Below are 19,460 nucleotides of genomic sequence, written 5' to 3'. Positions count from 1 at the left end.
CAGCAGGCATTTGGATGTGTAAGTTCTGAGCTTTATTTTCAAAGCAGTCATTGCTTTATGGCCACGCTTAGCACAGAGGAACGCAATCCAATGGCTGGATATGATCCAATGGATCGGCCAATCCCTGAGTGGGGAGTTAGAAGAGAAGCAGAGGATCTCCTGGAAAATGACCACTCTGGGTATAGACCCACAGTGGAGACAGGGCTGAGTCTGGGGGAGCATCTGCTTAGCTGCCTGCTTCCTCCCCCCACCCTGGGGGCGGCGCGGAGCGGGGACTGGGTCCTCCTGCCTTCACTTTGGGCATCAAAGCAGGAAGAGGTGAGGTAGTGACCTCACCCAGTGTGCATGTCATGGTTGAGGTGAGTTATTAGGCAGGTTACACCTTCAGCACATTTCATGCACCTGGATCCAGAGTCTCCCTGGGCTGGGGTTTCTCCTTATCGGTCTCCCAGTCCCCCTTCCAGACGTGCCCCCTCATCTCCTCCTCAGGGGCCTGGGCCCTAGGTCCCCGTCTTGGTGTAAGTCGGGGAGGCACCTGGGGAGGAGTAGGGGAGGAAATGAAAGAGGGGGGCAGGAGACAGGAGGTGTGGGAGGGCGTTGGGAAGGAGGGAAAGGCCAGGAGGCTGAGTGCCCTTCCCTCCCGCAGCCAAGGCCCTGCCTTTGCATAGTGGCCATGTCCGAAGGGGAGAGCAAGGACAGCTCGGGCAGCGAGTGCCCCGTGTGCTACGAGAAGCTCCGCGACCTGGACGGCGCCAGCCGCACGCTGAGCTGCGGCCACGTGTTCTGCCACGACTGCCTGGTCAAGTACCTGCTCTCGAGCCGCGTGGACGGCCAGGTGCCGAGGACCATCGTCTGCCCCATCTGCCGCTATGTCACCTTCCTCAGCAAGAAGAGCTCCCGCTGGCCCTCGGTGCTGGACCGCGGCTCGCAGACCCTGGCCGTGCCCGTGGGCCCGCCCGACGCCCTGGGCCACACGAACCCCCTGGCCGCCGTCCAGCAGGTGTGGAGGCCGGCCCCGAGCCAGGGCGCCCCGCTCCCCTTGGACCTGCCGCCCGGCCTGGCCCGGGAGCCACAGATCTTCATCATCAGCCGCCACGGAATGCCCCTGGGGGAGCAGGACAGCGTGCTGCCCCGGCGCAGCCTGGCCGGGCTGTCCGAGGCCTCGCCGGCCCCCAGCTCGGGCCGGGCCTTCTGCTGCCGCTCGCGGGCCCTGCTGCTCATCACTCTCATCGCCGTGGTGGCCGTGGTGGCCGCCATCCTGCCCTGGGTGCTGCTGGTGAGGAAGCAGGCCTGAGCGCCGCCCTGCGCTGAGCTGGGGGGGGGGAGGGGGATGAGGCCCGGGGCCAGCGGCCTGGATGGCAGCCTCACCTCCCGCTCCGCCCCCCCCCCCCACCCAGTCGGGTCGGGGTGGCTGGGGGCTGGCGATCTCTGCGGCTGGAGCTGAGCTCAGGGCCAAACCCCAGCTCCACGCTGCAGGCTAGGGTGCAAAATGGGGTGCCCTCCCCTCCTCGGAAGCAACAGCTGTGTCCCGCCCCCTCGGGGAGGAGGTATCCTCTGCAGATACTTCCCCTTTCGCTGGGCTGGAACTGAGGAAGGTGGGAAGATGGGTGGTCCTCCCTTCCTGTGGGGTTGGGGTCACCAGCCCCGAGGCGCCGTCCCCTATCTGCCAGGTGACCTACCTGAAGCCAGGTGGGGCTCCGTTGTGGCTGGAGGGGGGCCCAACGGCCGGACTCGTCCAGGTCAGTATTCCCACCCAGGCTTCTCTAGCTTGCTCTCAGGAGCCAATAAAAGGGGCGGCTCGGGGGCCAAAAGCACCTTTCCCAGGACCTCAGCAACCATCCATGAGCCTCACAGCTGGGCAAGCGTATGCCTTCCCACCCCCAAGTCACCAGCCTGGAAGGTGTTCGCTGGGAGAGAAGCTGATCTCAGAGGCTGTGGCCCAGGATCTCTGGGGGACGTAACAGAAAAGGGCCTACCTGGGGAACAGGGGCTGAGGCTAGCAAAGTGGCCCACAAACAAAGCCAGAGGTCTCCCCAAGGCCCAAGGAATGGTCCAGAGCTTGAGTCCTGGGGTTCTCAAGGATGGACAGGCAGGCTGGGAGTGCGAGGGGCGTAGGGGGGCGAGGGGGGAGCCCAATGGCTGAGACTTGAGTCAGTGGAGAACTATGTGGGCACAATTAACCCCTGGGGACTCCCGCCTCCCTCCCAGTCCAGGTCCTCCTCCTCATGACCGAACCACTCATTAGAGGCCACACCAGTTGGACCAGTTTCCCAGCTGGCCTGGGCGAGGATGGGTGGGGCTGAAAATAGCTGTACTTGTCAGGGATGCCAAGGTTTCCACAAATGCTGAACCCCAGGTCCTGCAGACCCCACCCTGGCCTGTGCCGGGGCTCGGCAAGGAGATCCACTCAGAAAGCCTCAGACTGAGTCTTGCCTGTGGGGCAAGTCACTTGCCAACAGCTGTTTTTCTGTTCATTAAGGCCCGTAATCTTAATTTGTGGATTAAAAACAACAACAACAACAAAAACGTTCAGCTACTCTCTCAAATAGGTGGTTGCTCTCCCCCCGCCCCCGGCAGAGGTGCCAGCAGCTAAGCCCCCCACAAACTGTACCACTCTCAGCAAAGTTTGCTATCTGTGGGGAAAGATCTGCCTCTTATCTGGTTCCCAAATCCCCGGAGTGGTGTCCATGTGGGGACCACTTGGGAATGGGGTCCACCCTACAGGGGATATTTGGGACACAGGGAGGGCTGATTTAAAACACTTAACTTACGGGTTTCTTTATACTCTTTTTAAGACTAGAGAAGAGCATTGGTGCTATTTGGGGGGGAAGGGATACAGGTGGATCCGTGGGAAACATATTTATTATAGGACTAAAAATGTTAATGAGTCTGTTTTAACCTCAAAATACCTGTAGCGTTTTCATATTGTTCAGCAGTGACCTGTAGATGGCACTTCTTTTATTTTCAAAGGATGCCAAATGGCTATATTTTAAATAAAGGTATCTATTTTCTCAAAGATTCCAGAGACATTGCCAATGCATGTGGGAAGCTCTGAGCTCTGACATTCCAGATAATTCACATTAGATGAAAGAGACAACAGGAAAAGACAAATGCAAATGGGTCTTAAACATTTTAGGCAGTCACACTTGTGAAGGAAAGGCAAATTAAGATTTCTGCGGGTATACCATTTTTCACCTATTAGCCTGTCAAACCCTGAAAGATTCAAAACCCACTCTGCTGCCAAAGCTGAGGGAAAGCAGGTGAGGTGGTGAGGATATATATGGGTAAAACCCCTAGGAAGGGAAATTTGACCATTGCTATCAAAATTTCCACTTTGACCCAGCAAGTCCTGTCCTAGAAATGTATCCTCTAGAGAGACTTGCGTATACCCCCATAGAACGTCTCCAGTGGCCAATGGGATAAACGTGGTGTGGAACAGTGTGGAAGGGGGGGGGATAAGAATTCACGTTCCTATGTGCTTATTTATGCATCAAGAAATTGGGAAGATCATGCAAAAGACTAATAACAGTAATTAACTGGGCAAGGGGATGAGAGGCTGATGGAACAGAACAGGGGTGATTTTCCCTTTCCCTTTGATACTTTTTTTTAAAATTCATCTGAGAGAGAGAGAGAGAGAGAGAGAGACTGCTAGAGCATTAGTGGGGAGATCAGAGGGAGAGGAAGAAGCAGACTTCCCACTGAGCAGGGAGCCCAAAATGGAGCTCGATCCCAGGACCCCGGAATCATGACCCTAGCCAAAGGCAGGTGCTTAACCCACTGAGCCACCCAGGAGCCCTTCCTTTTGATACTTTTTGAAACAAGCAAACACTTGTTCAAAAATTAAATTGAAGGGGCACCTGGGTGGCTCAGTCGATTAAGTGTCTGCCTTCTACTCAGGTGTTGATCTCAGGGTCCTGGGATCGAGTCCCACATCAGGCTCCCTGCTTAGCGGGGTGTCTCCCTCTCGCTCTCCCTCTGTGCTCTCTTGCTCCTCTCTCAAATAAATAAATAAAATCTTTTTAAAAAATCAAATTGAAAAATGCTATTAGAGGGGCGCCTGGGTGGCTCAGTTGGTTAAGCGACTGCCTTCGGCTCAGGTCATGATCCTGGAGTCCCGGGATCGAGTCCCGCATCGGGCTCCCTGCTCGGCAAGGAGCCTGCTTCTCTCTCTGACCCTCCCCCCTCTCATGTACTCTCTCTCATTCTCGCTCTCTCAAAATAAATAAATAAAATCTTTAAAAAAAAAAAAAAGAAAAATGCTATTAGATGCTAAAGATATCTTCAGTGTAATACCTGTTGCCCCATGAGGCTCTCGCCCCAAGAACATTCGAGAGCTGCCCGACTACCTGTCCTGCAGCCTGAGAGTGTCAGCTCCTGGCTCAGTGGGGCTGGTTTGTCTGGTTAGAGGTGTGACATCTTCTGCTGAACAGGCACACCAGGAAGGAAGGTAAAAAGCTTAATATTTGACTCAGTGTTTCTTAGTTCCTCTGCACTTCTTCGGGCCGGATCATTCAGTGTGCTTGTTTTGATTTTTTCTCTACCCTTCCTTTCCTTTGTCAAGTAAAAGCTTTTGCTTTAAGCAACCCCCCTGAGGTCAGGGCACCACAGGAAGATACCATCAGATAAAGAGATAGATAAGACAGATGGATGGATGCCTGGGATTAAACGTAAACTGTTCCTCTTCTCTTCCTCCCCTTGTCCAAGGGCATCCCCCTTACACACACACACACACACATACACACACTTTGCTACCTCCCCTCACAATAACGTTTTTTTAAAGAAAGATTTATTTATTTATTTGTCAGAGAGAGAGAGCACAAACAGGGGGAGTGGCAGGCAGAGGGAGAGGGAGAAGCAGACTCCCCGCCGAGCAGGGAGCCCAATGCGGGGCTCAATCCCAGGATCCTGGGATCAAGACCTGAGCTGAAGGCAGATGCCCAACGAAGTGAGCCACCCAGGTGCCCCATGGTGGCACAAAACAATCTGGCCCCATCTTCACCCTCCCTCATCCTCCTTTTACCTGGTACAAACTAATTCTCAACACAAACTCTTGGTAGATCCAATAGGTGGTGCTGGTGCAGACCTCTGGGCCTTGGTTCGGGTGGCTCTCTGCCTGGAAAACTCCTCCCTAACTTTCCAGAAGCAGTTCAACGGTTACCGGTGAAGATTTCCCCACGCCCAACCTCAGTCAGAATTGACCCATCCCATCATCTTCCCAGGGACACTTTGTTATGCCTATTTGTTCACAGGGCCATTTCTTCCTTCTGGACACTGTGCTCCTTGAGGGGAGGCTAGATCTTACTGATCTTTGTATCGCAGTGCCTGGCTTAGGATTTGGTAAAGAGTAAGAGTTGGAGAAATATTTGAAGAATGCCTGAGCGAAGGCAAGCAAGCAGGAAGGAAGGAATAAATGGGATGGTTTGGTGTCTAGGAAAAAAAGTTGAGTGCAAGGGACTTAGGTGTGGAATCTGGATAGTTGGTTTGTCTTAGGGCTTCACAAAGACCAGCCTCGAAACAACCCCAAAGAGTCCGTTTAAAAGGACCTTTTTCAAATCATGTAAGAGGCATGTCCGGAAGAGACATGGAGCAGCCAGGCTAGGTGGCCAGAGGGTCACATGGGGTGGAGCCGAGACATTTTATGCAGGTAAACAGACTCCACAACGAGGCTACCCGTAATTTGCATCTGTGTGTACAATTTGTACCCTGGCAATCTTCACACCATATAAAGTGATTGTGCCATCCAAATGGTGGCCTGGAGGTTTAATTTCAGTTACTCAGTGTTGCATGGGGGAGGGGGGGTGTGGAGCTAAGGAGGCCTCCGGAGGGAAGGGTGACAGCAGAGAATGATGTGCAGGATGAGGGAACAGAGAAGACCTTTGTGGGAAGAGAGGAGAGGATAGGGGAGCCCTGAAGAAGAGGGGGTTAATAGGTGCCTGGCTGGCTCAGTCAGGAGAGCACTTGACTCTTGATCTCAGGGTTGTGAGTTCGAGCCCCACGTTGGGTGTAGAGATTACTTAAATAAATAAAATTTTAAAAAAAGAAAGAGAGAAAAGAGGGGTTGGGGGAACCCAAGAACAAGAAGAGAGAAGACCACAAAGGAAGGCAAGGTAGGAAGGCAGGAGCGTTCAGCAGCTCCCTGTAACTTTCAGCAACCCAGATTCAGCTCATCCCGGATCCCTGTGGGCTTTTCCCTGAAGGCTCCTCTCTCCAGCCACAAGGACCTGGCTCCTGCCACCACCACGTCAAGCTGCTTCACACCTCCAAGACTTCCCTCCAGCGATTCCCACTGCTGCCTCATGGAGCTAATTGTAATATTCTTCCAAACTCGGCCAAGGGTGATCTCACCCCAGAAGTCTTCCCTGACCCCAGAGCTCTCTCTTATTCCTACAGCACAGAAGCACCAAGGGCGGGGCGCCTGGGTGGCTCCGTTGGTTGAGCGGCCAACTCTTGGTTTCGGCTCAGGTCATGATCTCAGGGTGATGAGATGGAGCCCAGCAATGGGCTCAGCATGGAGCCTGCTTAAAATTCTCTCCCTCCCTCTTCCTCTGCCTCTCCCCCTGAGCTCTCTCTCTAAAAAAAAAAAAGAAGAAGAAGAAGAAGAAGAAGCACCAAGAGCAAGGCTCATCAAGCACTTTTCCTGGGGGTTCCCTGATTGTCAGTTTCACTGCTTATCTCTCCTCTTAGACAATGAGCTTCCGGTAGGCAGAAGCTTTAACCAATTTCACTTTGTAACTCCAGTGTCTAGATCCGGACAGCTTGCAAAAGATGCTGCATAAACATTTGTTGGAAAGAATTACAGGGGAGCCAGGGCCACTCAGTCCTAGGGCATGTGGCTCTTGATCTCAGGGTTGTTAGTCTGAGCCCCACGTTGGGTGTAGAGTTTATTTTTTAAAAAAAGAATTGCAGTAGAGGTATTCTCACTGAATTTTTAAAAGATTTTATTTATTTATTTGAGAGAGAGAGCACGAGCGGGGTGAGGAGCAGAGGGAGAAGCCGACTCCCCCTTGAGCAGGGAGCCCCATGTGGGGCTTGGTTCTGGGACTCGGGATCATGACCTGAGCCAGTCAGACGCTTGGCTCCGTCGGCTAAGCGTCTGACTTTGGCTCAGGTCATGATCCCAGGGTCCTGGGATGGATCCCCATGTCGGGCTCCCTGCTCAGCAGGGAGCCTGCTTCTCCCTCTGCCTGCCACTCCCCCTGCTTGTGCGCGCTCTCTCTCTCTCTCTATCAAATAAATAAATAAAATCTTAAAAATAAAAAAAAGAATGAAATCTAGGGCTCTTTACAGTATATTTAAAACACAACTTTTTAAAATCATGAAAACCCATGTTATTTACTGGCTTTACTCTGGCTCCTCAAGGACATGGTTTCTCACTCTTTGACTTGACCCAATGCAGACCTAGAAATTGGGACCATATACGGAAGGGACTGGGAAGAGCCTGCATGAGTCCATCTATAACCTAAGTGTTCTACCTAACTTGCACGAGTTCCTCTCACTTCTCTGTGGCTCAATAACCCCATCTGTATAATGGGAACAATAATACTGCCCAAGTATCACAAGGCTATTTGGATTAAAGGAGTAAACAACGTAAAGTGAGTAGAAGAGTGCCCCCAGGACTCAGCAAGCTCACTACATCTTACGAATTATCATGAAATGTGTGTCTTCCGTTAGTATGACACCGCATCATTCATTCAATGACAATGCATTTAGTCATTCGACAGAAAAGGATCCCCCACCAGGTGCGCGGCCAGGCAAACTGCAGGAGCTCACCCCCCGCCCCCGCAGCCTGCCCCAGCATCCGTTTGCAGGGGAGCGCACCCCGTCCCCCGCCCCGCTTCCATCAGACCCTGAACCGAAGGACAGCGGGCAGTAACATTCAGAAAGGGGCACAGCTCTCCGCTTGCAAAGGCCTCCTTCCAAGTGGGGTCTCGGGCCGGCACCCTGGGCATCACCTGCGAGCTCGTTAGAAACGCAGGTGCAGACTTCCTGACGCGGGGCAGGGAAGGATCGCGGGGCGGGGCGGCAGCCAGCTCATCGAAAGACCGGCGCCCTCGATACGCCAGCGCCACGAGCCGTGTCCACCGAGCCGAGATGACCGGCGGCCGCTAGTCAAACCTGCCCTTTCCCGGCGAATGGGGCACCCGCTCCCTCACCACGCCCTCACCACCGGGACAGTCACACCCTGAACAGCCTCCGCCACCAGCCCAGGAACGCCCCTTCCCGGAGCACCCAGGGGCAGAACCCAGGTCTCCCAAGGGAGGCACCAGGCCCTAGAAAAGGCAGTTTTGCAGTTCCTTGCAGTTCCCCTCCATGCCGCGGGGGGACACTAGTCATCAATTTCTTTCCCAGTTTCCTCTTCTCGTTCAAACCCCGCGCCTCTCTCGCGCCAAGAGATGATCGGTCTCGCGAGATCTCTAGCCAACTTACAGAACCGGAAGTAACGTGTGGCTCTCTTCCCTCTTACGGCCATCGCTGAAGCGGCACCGGGTGAGTTTTGGCCGTGCCGGCGCGAGAAATCCACGGCCATCCGTTCGGGGGCGCGATGTCTTTTGACCCCAGAGGCCCGATGTTCTCCCGGCGGACGAATAGCACCCAGGGAGAGGGGCTAGGATGGTCTCGACCTGTTTTCCCGCAAGCTTGGGGGCCGCCGAGCCCGGGAAGGGAGGAGTAAAGGGGGTTTGGGAACTCGGTATCGGCTTCTGGAGGGGAAGGGTTCTGTGGGGATGGAGACAAGTCTAGACGGCGTAGTTTCTTAAAGAATGGCCTCGAAATAACTTCCTGGTAAAGCCAGGGAACTTGGAGGCCGCGGTCGCCCAGGAGAAGGCTTTTGGCCCCGAGATGTGCAGCCCTTCCCGGGCTTGGGGACGAAGGAGCCGATGCATTTTGTAGGGAGCTGAATGTGCTCACACCCGAGTCCGTAGCGTATTGACGTTGGTTGGCCTTTGCAAAACGTGGTGTTCTGATTGAATAACTGAGTTGTGGGTCTGTTTCGCCTTCACGCATCGGAGATGCGAGCCCCGTCTTGTCTGTCTGATTTCAAGAGTTTGGAGGGTGTGAAGTGAAGCAAGTGTGTTACTGATGGAGAATTTTTTTTTTTTTTTTTAAGATTTTTTATTAGCACAAGCAGGGGGGAGCGGCAGGCAGAGCAGGAGAGGGAGAAGCAGACTCCCCGCTGAGCAGGGAGCCCTACGCAGGACCCCGGGATCATGCCCTGAGCCACCCAGGTGCCCGGGGAATTCTTTATCCCATAAACAAATAACAGAAAACATCCCGGTAGAACATGACCGTTTCCGTGGGCTTTCCAATCTCTCAAGGTGAAAGTTGCTGTTACCTGTTCGGAAACTGGACGAGATTGTGATCATTTAAGGGTTGACGTGTCTTTTTACTTTTATCTTTAGCCAAAATGAAGTTTAATCCCTTTGTGACTTCTGACCGGAGCAAGAACCGAAAGAGGCATTTCAATGCACCTTCCCACATTCGCAGGAAGATCATGTCTTCCCCTCTTTCCAAAGAGCTGAGACAGAAGTACAACGTTCGATCCATGCCCATCCGAAAGGATGATGAAGTGCAGGTCGGTACCACGTTCGGGTCATCTTGGCGGACGTCCCGCATACCAGACCTGGAAGAGGGATTGTGTTCTGGGAGTGTTTCACCTGAGACGTTGCTCCCAGAACAGGAGTGCAAAAGGGAGCTAAAGAATCAAACAGGAAAAAGTATCGATTGTCCCAAGCATCAGAATGAGGACATAACAACCAGAAGAAGAGAGGTGGTTCAGAACCAGCACGTTCCTTTGTGATGAGCTTTTTCTCGGTGTGGTTGGTCACCAGAGATGCGTTTGAGGACCAGTTCACTGAGTTGAATCAAGACCCAGATACGGAAGCCCTAACCGAACCATCATTTTATATGGTGGTTTTGTGTTTACCAGTGAATAACTTGTCAAATCGATTTAAGTGAAAATCTCTATATGTGTTTTCCTAGCTGTAGCCTGCAGCTGTTGATTACAAGATTCAGGCAAGTCTCTAAAGCAGCTTGCCTGGCCCTAGTATTTGAGGAGGTTAACGCCCATTTAAATAGAAAACCAGTCCCCAGGTAGTGGTGTGGGTTGACGACAGCCATTGGTTGCCACTGGACTGGTGCTAGATTTGCCCGGTGGTCTCTGTTTTCAAGATCCCTTAACGCGCGAAAATCTGCAGCTGGAAAGAAGCATCTGTGCAGAAGCACTTTCTGTTGCTTCCTGACCAACTGAGGATCACTAGGACTCTGGGGTAGGAAACTTAGACGTTGGGAAAGAACGGTTCCCATACGTACTTGCTGCTGCCCTCTCTGGCACCGGGTTGGACATGTTAATGGGTTGCGGATTTGATCTTGTGGCCTCTGGCTTCCTTTGAGATGGAGTAAAGTTCCTTGTTGTCACCCTGCTATGAAAAGCCAAAGTGGGCTCTTTTGACCTTTTACCAAGCCCACAGCTGCTTGTGGACCACCAGTTGATGGATGCCCTGTCCATCACTAGGTTTATATGGGGACATGGTTTATTGGCAGGCTAAAGCCAGAGGGAATTATTGGAACGTTTCCATTATTCAAAATTGAAAGGACTTCCGGATCTGATAGAGTGAAGGATGTTTATGTGATTTGTAGCTTTCCTGGTTCCCAAGGTTAATCTTAATATTTCTGTTCTTTTTGAACTTACATTTAGGTTGTGCGAGGACACTACAAAGGTCAGCAGATTGGCAAAGTAGTCCAGGTTTACAGGAAGAAGTATGTCATCTACATTGAACGAGTGCAGCGAGAGAAGGCAAACGGCACAACCGTCCATGTGGGCATTCACCCTAGCAAGGTAGGTGGTGTTGAGAATGCTCGCGAGAAGAGAAGGAAAGTACAGGAAGTGTTGGCAGATGTGATTGCTTGTTTGCAGGGCCATGTTATCTTTTTCGCAAAAGCTACCGTGAACAAATCTTAACATCCAGGAAATAGGGTGATTTTCCTATTAAATGGAGCTGGTAGCCTCTTCACTTTTAGTATTAAAGCCGAGTAAGCAGGGCGTCTGGGTGGCTCAGTCAGTTAAGTGTCCGACTCTTGGTTTTGGCTCAGGTCATGAGATCGAGCCCTCCTTCGGGGCTCCCCGCTCAGCACAGTATGACTGAGACTCACTTTCCCTCTGCCCCCTCCCACTATGTGCTGTCTTGCTAGTGCTCTCTTGCTGGCTCTCCCCCCACACCCCCAAAAATTTAATCTTAAAAAGATAAAGCCAAGTAATCAGTGTGGCAGCTTTACAACCCTGCAAAGTATTAATGGAGAAAAAAGCTGAAGCCCAGAAACTAAGATCTTCTCATGGGTAGTGGTAGTGTTTGAGCCAAGATAGAAAAATCCGGTCTGTTTCCCATAGTACGTACCTGTTCGGGACTTGGATATGAATTCTCTGCTATTTCAGTCTCTAATTTCTCTCTTCCAATTTTTAAAAGATCTTATGCTGCCATAAATCTGTTTTTTCCGAAGTACGGGAAAGCTGAAGGATTGGTGTGGCAAAATTCCTGCATCTCTTTCACCTGGAATTCACTAGTAATATTTTCCCTACCCCCAGTGGATTATAAGCATCATGACACTTCCCTCTAATTCCTTTAGTATGTGTCTCCTGAGAGCAAGGACTTTGCCGATTTCTAGCCTTCGCCAGTCCTGTGTCTGAAACACCAGTAGATCAGCTGTTGTCCGGGTCACCAATCCAGTGATAGATTCTTAGTCTTTCCAAGGTAGCACAGCATGGGACGTAACCGTTTCCTTCGCTGTGGCTCAGTGATCGTCTTCATCTCTTTATTTCAGTCTAAGGACTTCAGGCCTCTAAAGGCAGAGGACTCTAACCCAGACCTCGACACCCAGTTGTCTTATTTTGGATTTCTGATTGATAACCTCAAACCTGATGTGTTCAGACTTAAGATTTTGTCCACGGTTTGCCACCATCCCAGTGTATGGCAGCTCTATCCTCCCATTTGCTCAGGACAAAAATGCCATTTATTGTTTATATCTCCACCCCACCCACCCCACCCCACCCATTGGCTGGTGCACGTTCTACCCAGAATCCCATCTGTTTCCAGAGTGGCCTACAAGGCCTTCCTTGACCCCCTCACCAGCCACTTGTAGACGGCCCCTCTTTGTGACCTAGTCTGCTGGCCGCCTCGCGCCTCCCACAGCCATGCGGCTACTCATTGTGTCTGCTGTTAGCATCACCTGGCCACTGGACAGAATTCCAGATTCTGTTCCCAGCTTTACTGGGGGCAGGATCCAGGGATCTGTTTTAACAAGCTCTCTGGTTGAGTCTTAGGCTCACTTGAAAAACACGCACCTATAAAACTTTTTTTTAAGTTCTCCTGCCTCTGGACCTTTGTACTTGCTGTACTTTTACCAAAAACAATTCTTCACTTTCCTCAGATGTTCACCTTTCTTTTCAGGTGTTTGTCTTTTTTGTTTTCTATTAATGAAATACATTTGACCTAATGTGTAAATTCAAGGTGTGTAAGATAGATGTTAGTTTGGTAGATTTGTATATAAAAGGATTGGCATTGTAGCGATAATTAGCACTTCTAACATACTACGTAACTATTTTTAGTAGTTGGAGTAACGAAGTTCTGGTCTCTTAGCAAGTTTGATGATTATGAGACAATATTGTGTATGTATCACTGCTGCACATTATATCTGTAGCACTTACGGTTTGTAAGTTTATACCCTTAACATCTGTCCTGTCCCTCATCCCTTACTGACCATTTTATTCTTGTTGTCACAGTTCGACTTTTTACAGTTCCACATGTCCCCAACATCATACAGTACTGACGTTGGACGTCTCTCACTGTAACACGCTCGAGGTTTCAGGTGTCCGCATGTAGCCTTGTCTCTTGGGCCTTTTTTTATCACCCCATAGGACTTAGCCCCTGCTCGTCAGCTGTCCTCCCCCATATTGCCCTGTTTCTCTGTGTATCAGAGCCTGACGTACCTCCACTTAACTTTGTTTTCTCTGTCCCCATATAAAGTACAGGCTCCATGATGGCAGCAATTTTCTCTTTTGGTCGTTTTATGCTGTGTTCCCAGACCTGGTTTAGTGCCCTTTTCCCCTGTTCCTCGCCTTCATAAGACCTAAATCCACCATCATCTGGAGACCTTTAACAATTAGATTGGTCACAACAAGATCTGTACTGTGGTTTTGTGGGTCGAAGCGACATTTACATTCCAACTTGATGATTCTCAAGTAATAGTAGAAACAACAATGTGTATGACTTGGTTAGCCTGTGAAGCTGGTAACTGTAAAGCTTAGAAGTATTTTGTTTTTCTGCAGGTGGTTATCACCAGACTAAAACTGGACAAAGACCGCAAAAAGATCCTTGAACGTAAAGCCAAATCTCGCCAAGTAGGAAAGGAAAAGGGCAAATATAAGGAAGAAACAATTGAGAAGATGCAGGAGTAAAGTAATCTTATATGCGACTTGAAATAAAAACTGTTAAAACGAAGAGCCTTTACTTCCTGTGCGGTGCTTGGGGAATACCACCTCCCTTCCAGTGGATGGGTTTTCGGGGAGGTCGGTGGCATTTGCTCCCTGGAGGCAGGCTGCCCCGTCCTGTGGCTTGATTCTGCTAAAGAAAAATCCTGTTTAAGTAGAGTGGGTTTTTCCATTTGGGCACCAGCTCTTTTTTTTTTTTTTTAAGATTCTATTTATTTATTTGAGAGAGAGAGAGCACATGAGAGGGGGAAGGGTCAGAGGGAGAAGCAGACCCCCTGCTGAGCAAGGAGCCCGATATGGGACTCGATCCCGGGACTCCAGGATCATGACCTGAGCCGAAGGCAGTCGCTTAACCAACTGAGCCACCCAGGCGCCCTGGGCACCAGCTCTTTAATCATCGAGAGTAACAAAATTCTGAAACTGGGACTGATAGTGGGGTTTTCCCCGTTTTTACAGCAGGCAGCATTAGGGGGACATCGGCTCACTGAGAAGGCCCAGATAAAAGCCCTATGGGCTACTGCCTTGAACCTGCCGTGTTGGGCGACGACTGTGTAAGTGTGCGTTGGGCGTGCTCCCACGGTTTTTTGCGTAAAAGGGACATTGGTTGTGTAGAAGCGAGGAGCCGCTGTGATTCGCAGCAGCGCCTGGACCACTGTCCCCGGCTGTTCCCTACCGTCTTGGGTGCGTCGATGCCGCCCGGAGGGGTGCCATCACGCCAAAATCTCAGAGCGGAAATGCTCAGGTTGCAGTTTGAAGTAAGAAATGTTCATCTGAAACGTAGGTTCTCGGGGCTCCCGGACTCCGTAAGCGGGTGCCGTAGCTGGACTCGTTTTAGATGAAGCTTCCAGAGGCAGAGAGGAGACTGCAGCTTCCTTTCCTAACTTTCCAGGCTGCAGGCTTTGCAACAACGTGGGGAAAATCACCGGTTCTGCCGCGGGGGGCCGGGGTCAGTGGCTCGCTCTGCGCAGGCCCGCCGCAGGTACCCCTAGCCCCAGGACCGCCAAACGACAGGCGGCGCGGGACCCTCGCGGGACCCCGTCCGGAGCGTGGAAAGGATGCCGGGCGGCCCGCGGCGTCGGGGGCGGGGCTTCCGGCCGCGCGGAGCGGCTTCCGGTGGGAGCGGCGGCGCCGGCGGGAGGTGTGGTGGCGGCTGGACTCGGGCCAGCGGCGGGGTGGGAGGGGAAGGGCCCCGACGCCGCGGCCCTCGGCGCATCGCCCTCGCCGCTCGGGCCTCCCTCGTCCCCCTGCCGACCGGCCTGGGTTCGAGGACCGCCGGCCCTCCCGCCTCTCCCCGGCCTCGCTCATTGGTTCAGCCCCGAACTGGCCGCCCTCGCGGCGGGGCGGGGTGGGGGGGAGGCGCCGAGCCCGCGGGGGGCAGGGAGGGAGGCCCCGCACGCTGGGGAGGCGGCTCCCGCAGCCCGTCGGCAGGAGCGGACGGGCTGTCCGCCGGGAGGTGCGGGGAAGCTCGGCTAAGTGCTTCATCTGCGTTATCCCCGCGTCTGCGTCAGGAAACCAGTACCTCGCCCCGTTGTGGCCAAGGGAGCCGACGACGCCCCAGTAATTCTGCCCTCCCCGTGCGCGGCCTCGCCGCGGCACCTGTGCGCCAAGTGTCTGCCTGACGTCCTCTGAGCATCTCTTGCCTCGGCTCTGAATCCCTTGGCCCTCTGAGGGAATACCGCCCGGTAGATGGCTCAGCCCCTACCTGCTAGGCTGCGTACACCTGAACCAGTCGACTACAAACGCAAAATAAAGTGCTCCAGAGCCCGGGCTCTCCAGAGGACGGAGAGGTGGCAATCGGCTGGAGTCGCTGAATGCAGCAGGAAGGCGGCTGAGCTGAGCTGGGCGGGGTTCGCAAGATCGATGAGAGGACCTTCCAGGTCTGGGACGCCAAAGCGAAGACTCCCAGGTGGGTGAGGAAGGGAGATGGCTCCAGTTTGCTCTAACCAAGGCCGTTTATCAGTTACCCCACCGTCACAGATCGCGCCAGGAAACGCAACACAGTTCTTGCATGCTGCTGTGGAACAGGTGTTGAAAACCTAGATAACCGCAGGGATGGGCAGGTAAGGCGGACACGGTAGTAGGGCGCTTGGAGACGCTGGGAAACAGGAGAGTGCAGGCTCTCCTAACCAGAGCTGCAGCCAGCCAAGCAGCAAAGCTCCCAGGGTGGCCAGGTGCTCCCAAAATCCAAGAAGGTCGGTCAAGATTCTTCTATGAAATCCCCCCATCTGAACGTATAGGTAAATCATTCTCACTCTTCAAAAAACAAACACTGATGGACTAACCAAAATAGGTCTGTTAGCTAACTGGCTTTACCCGGCATAGTATAAGGACCGTATCTCATATTAAAGACTGAGATTTTGCATCTTTTGATTATGAATTATTTCCAGCCTGTCTTCATTCTTTTATAGGATGGAGATGAGGCTTTTCCTTCCTTTGCAGTCCCTCTCTCTGTCAAATAAGTCTTAAAAATCAGTAAATAATTGTGACTAGTAGATGAAACAAACTGGTTTATTTACTGCAGAACTTCTCAGAGCCTTTATTTATTTTTTTAAATACTTTTATTTATTTGACAGAGGGAGTGTACAAGCAGGGGGAGGGGCAGGCAGAGGGAGAAGCAGGCTTCCCGCGGAGCAGGGAGCCTGACACAGAACTCGATCCCAGGACCCTGGGATCATGACCTGAGCCGAAGGCAGACACTTAACTGACTGAGCCACCCAGGCGCCCTCAGAGCCTTTAAAATGTCCGTTTACACTGAGGATCTTGAGCTCAGACTTAAACAGCATTTGCAAACATTCTATTTTTTCAACACTAAAATGTATGTTTTCCAACATAGTTAACATAGGTTAACTGCTTTTTCCCCTCAAAAGAAAGTCATCAGAAAGTCAGTGGTTTTATAGTCAGCAGTGTCTTAGAATCCAGTGATGCTGAGCACGGGAGTTTGAAGCCTTTTTAATGGAGAACCTTCAGGACCTCAGTTTAACCAAGACTCTTGCTCAGAGCTTTGAAACCTTCTCATCTTTCTCTGCTTTTCAGGATTCTGCCCTGCCCCTCGGCTCTGCATCTGATGGCTGGGATTCCAGGGATCTTGTTTTCCCCCAATTGTTGTTACCCCTGTTGTCATCATGTGAACTCTTTCCCTGGCCGCATCACCATCCTACAACCTGGAGTGGTCCTAAGGAATCTCAAGTTGATTGTCAGGTTCACTCCCTGAGGAATTCTCCGATCTTGGTGGAGTGTGGACCATCTGGCATACCTCTTTTTGGCATGATAATCTCCTGACAAATCTCTATGCACATAGGTGCAGTTTTTCCATTTCTGGAAACAGACCCTGCCACCTCTATTCAGGGCCATCAGGCCTGTACCGGAAGGTTTCTCCCAGTCTTGGAATACTCAAGTTCACTTGGACTCTCTGCTTTGTTCTGGAAGTATGTGGGCCTCAGCTCAGGCAGGGTCAAAACAGTCTAGGCCTGCAGACCTCCCAGGAGGTCAGAACTTGTTTTCCTCAGCCACGAAGCTGGACTCATCTGGTTGGATAGGAGACCATTTCCTGACTTCTGTTACCTTCTTTGTAATATTCACGTGACTCACATTCCAAGTCAGTTATGCTGGCTGCCTTCATTCCTGGTACCCTCCACTGTCTCTCCCCCAGTCCTGCTGCGGCCGCTCCGTAGCCCAGGCCCCAGGAATGGTCTCTGTGGCAGCAGCTGGTGTCATTTCAAGAGGTAGCGACATCTGAGGAGATGACCAAAGATTGGAACTGTTTGAAAGGTCTGCTGCAGGGACACAATGCTGGACAGTTACGAGAACGTGGTCCCTCAGGGTAAGGACTCAGAATCTTCATTCACTAACCCCCTGTACCATCAAAAGGGGAAAACTATCATTCAAAAAGTTCCCACTACTTTCTCCTTGATTCTCCTAAAATGAGCACAGACTCTTCAGCCACAAGAAATTAATTATGTTGGGGACACCTGAGTGGCTCAGTCAGTTAAGCGGCTGCCTTAGGCTCAGGTCATGATCCCAGGGTCCTGGGATCGAGTCCCGTATCAGGCTCCCTGCTCAGTGGGGAGCCTGCTTCTCCCTCTCCCCCTGCTCATGAGCTCTCTCTCTCTCTCTCTCACTCTTTCTCTCAAATAAATAAAATCTTTAAAAAATTTAAAAAAAAATTGGTGGCTTTTTAGCCTTCCTAACTTCAAGTTCAGAGTTTGCTCTCATCATGTGGTACCTTCCAGCAACATTCTTCCATTTATATTATTTTAAAAGTTACTGAGGGAGGATATTTGTCTACTGCCTTAAGCATTTCCATGTATCCTCTCTCCTATTCAATTAATAAATAAAGACCAGTTAATTAGGTTTCACTTTATGAGCTAACAGTTTCATTTATTCTGTTTGCCTGAAGTCTAAAATTACTACATATTTCTATATATATCTTAAAATTCTTTTGACCTGCTCTGGTTTTGAGCGATCTTAGTTGGCTTTCTAGTTGCTTTATTCTGTTATCGCTTTATACTATGTTATCTTTCTTCTGTGTGGTAGTCTTCAAAAATCAGATGGAAGAATGAGGAACTTCGGAGGGAAAGTCTCCTAGAAGGAATATCGGCGATTTTAACTGTTTTCTCTCTCCCTTTCTTAGGCTCCTTCTTACAGTTCTCCACGATGCCCCAGAAAGCTGGAAATGAGCCCCCTGGTGTTTCCACTACAAGTGATCTGGAAATGGAGATATATAACATGAGAGAAAAGTTTCTTAAAAGCGTGACAAAGTTAGTAGAAAGCAAAAGTTACAATAGCAAGGTATTTTCCAAAGAAAAGTACTTTCAAACGATAAGGGAAGTCAAAGAAGCTAAGGAAAAGGGGAAGAAGTCCTCGCGTGACTACCGCCGTGCAGCAAAATACGACGTGATCTCTGTGCAAGGCACAGAGAAACTGATAGAGGCGACCCATGGAGAACGGGATCGAATTCGGTATTACGTGCATAAGGAAGAGTTGTTTGATATTCTCCATGATACGCATCTCAATATTGGGCACGGTGGGCGGACACGCATGCTCAAAGAGCTACAAGGAAAATATGGGAATGTCACCAAAGAGGTCATTGTCTTGTATCTGACACTCTGTAAACAGTGCCACCAGAAGAACCCGGTACCCAAGAGAGGTCTTGCCCCCAGGCCCATGGCTTTTAAGGACACTGACTCCAGATGCCAAGTTGAAGTACTTGACATGCAGTCAAATGCCGATGGTGAGTTCAAGTTTATTTTGTATTACCAGGACCACTTGACCAAGTTTATTATTTTACGGCCATTAAAAGCGAAGCAGGCCCATGAGGTGGTCAGTGTCCTATTGGACATTTTCACGATTCTTGGTACACCTAGAGTGTTAGACTCTGGCAGTGGCGTGGAGTTCACAAACCAGGTTGTTCATGAGCTCAATGAAGTATGGCCGGACTTAAAGATGGTCTGTGGTAAGCAGCACCCTGGCCAGGGCCCGGGCTCCCTGGAGCAAGCCAGCCATGACGTCAAGAACATGATAAATGCCTGGATGCAGAGTAACCACTCACGTCGCTGGGCCGAAGGCCTGAGATTCATGCAGATGGTGAGGAATCAGCTGTTTGACATGTCCCTGCAGCGAAGTCCATATGAAGCAATGTTTGGTTTTAAGGCTAAACTCGGGCTGTATTCCTCAGACTTACCCCGGGAAACTGTGGCTGTCTTACAAACAGAGGAGGACCTGGAAATTGCCGAAGAACAACTAGAAAGTAGCCTTTGGATCAGGCAGGAAGAAAGGGCTGAGGTTGGAGCAGACAGATCTGATATGGATGAGGACCTCAATCCCTCCGCTCCGGAAGCTGCAGAGCCCAGCACCTCACAGGGGGCCCTCTTTTGCTGGTGACCAGGCCATCTGAGAAATGCTGCCAAATTCCCTGGGGAAAGGAACGTGAAGGCTGGACTCTGCCATCGGTCAAATTATCCATGGCAGTCCTTGCTCAAAG

General features: G+C 51.2%; 3 protein-coding genes across 3 annotated transcripts; all 3 read left to right on the top strand.

Moving 5' to 3' along the window:
* RNF222 (ring finger protein 222) lies at positions 1 to 1,351 on the top strand. Its single transcript, XM_021694793.1, has 2 exons — positions 1 to 18; positions 647 to 1,351. The coding sequence occupies exon 2, from the start codon at positions 674 to 676 to the stop codon at positions 1,292 to 1,294; it is 621 nt and encodes a 206-aa protein (XP_021550468.1). The 5' UTR covers positions 1 to 18; positions 647 to 673; the 3' UTR covers positions 1,295 to 1,351.
* Positions 1,352 to 8,347: 6,996 nt separating this feature from the next.
* On the top strand, positions 8,348 to 13,490 carry RPL26 (ribosomal protein L26). Its single transcript, XM_021694494.2, has 4 exons — positions 8,348 to 8,487; positions 9,399 to 9,571; positions 10,694 to 10,834; positions 13,319 to 13,490. Exons 2-4 carry the CDS (start codon positions 9,404 to 9,406, stop codon positions 13,445 to 13,447), a joined length of 438 nt encoding a protein of 145 aa, XP_021550169.1. The 5' UTR covers positions 8,348 to 8,487; positions 9,399 to 9,403; the 3' UTR covers positions 13,448 to 13,490.
* Positions 13,491 to 15,532: 2,042 nt separating this feature from the next.
* KRBA2 (KRAB-A domain containing 2) lies at positions 15,533 to 19,360 on the top strand. Its single transcript, XM_021694533.1, is given in 5 exon segments — positions 15,533 to 15,540; positions 17,077 to 17,162; positions 17,165 to 17,249; positions 17,251 to 17,300; positions 18,111 to 19,360. Coding segments are annotated over 5 exon segments (1,479 nt in total).
* The last annotated feature ends 100 nt before the right edge of the window (positions 19,361 to 19,460 follow it).

Source organism: Neomonachus schauinslandi, chromosome 15 (genome assembly GCF_002201575.2).
Source record: "Neomonachus schauinslandi chromosome 15, ASM220157v2, whole genome shotgun sequence".
In the NCBI taxonomy this organism is placed as follows: domain Eukaryota; kingdom Metazoa; phylum Chordata; class Mammalia; order Carnivora; family Phocidae; genus Neomonachus; species Neomonachus schauinslandi.
This window is presented reverse-complemented; position numbering and strand designations above follow the sequence as displayed.

Coding starts and splice junctions, on each gene's coding strand:
- RPL26 (XM_021694494.2), top strand. CDS start 9,404: ATGAAGTTTAATCCCTTTGTGACTTCTGACCGGAGCAAGAACCGAAAG. Junction 9,572..10,693: donor GAAAGGATGATGAAGTGCAG/GTCGGTACCACG, acceptor ACTTACATTTAG/GTTGTGCGAGGACACTACAA. Junction 10,835..13,318: donor TGGGCATTCACCCTAGCAAG/GTAGGTGGTGTT, acceptor GTTTTTCTGCAG/GTGGTTATCACCAGACTAAA.
- RNF222 (XM_021694793.1), top strand. CDS start 674: ATGTCCGAAGGGGAGAGCAAGGACAGCTCGGGCAGCGAGTGCCCCGTG.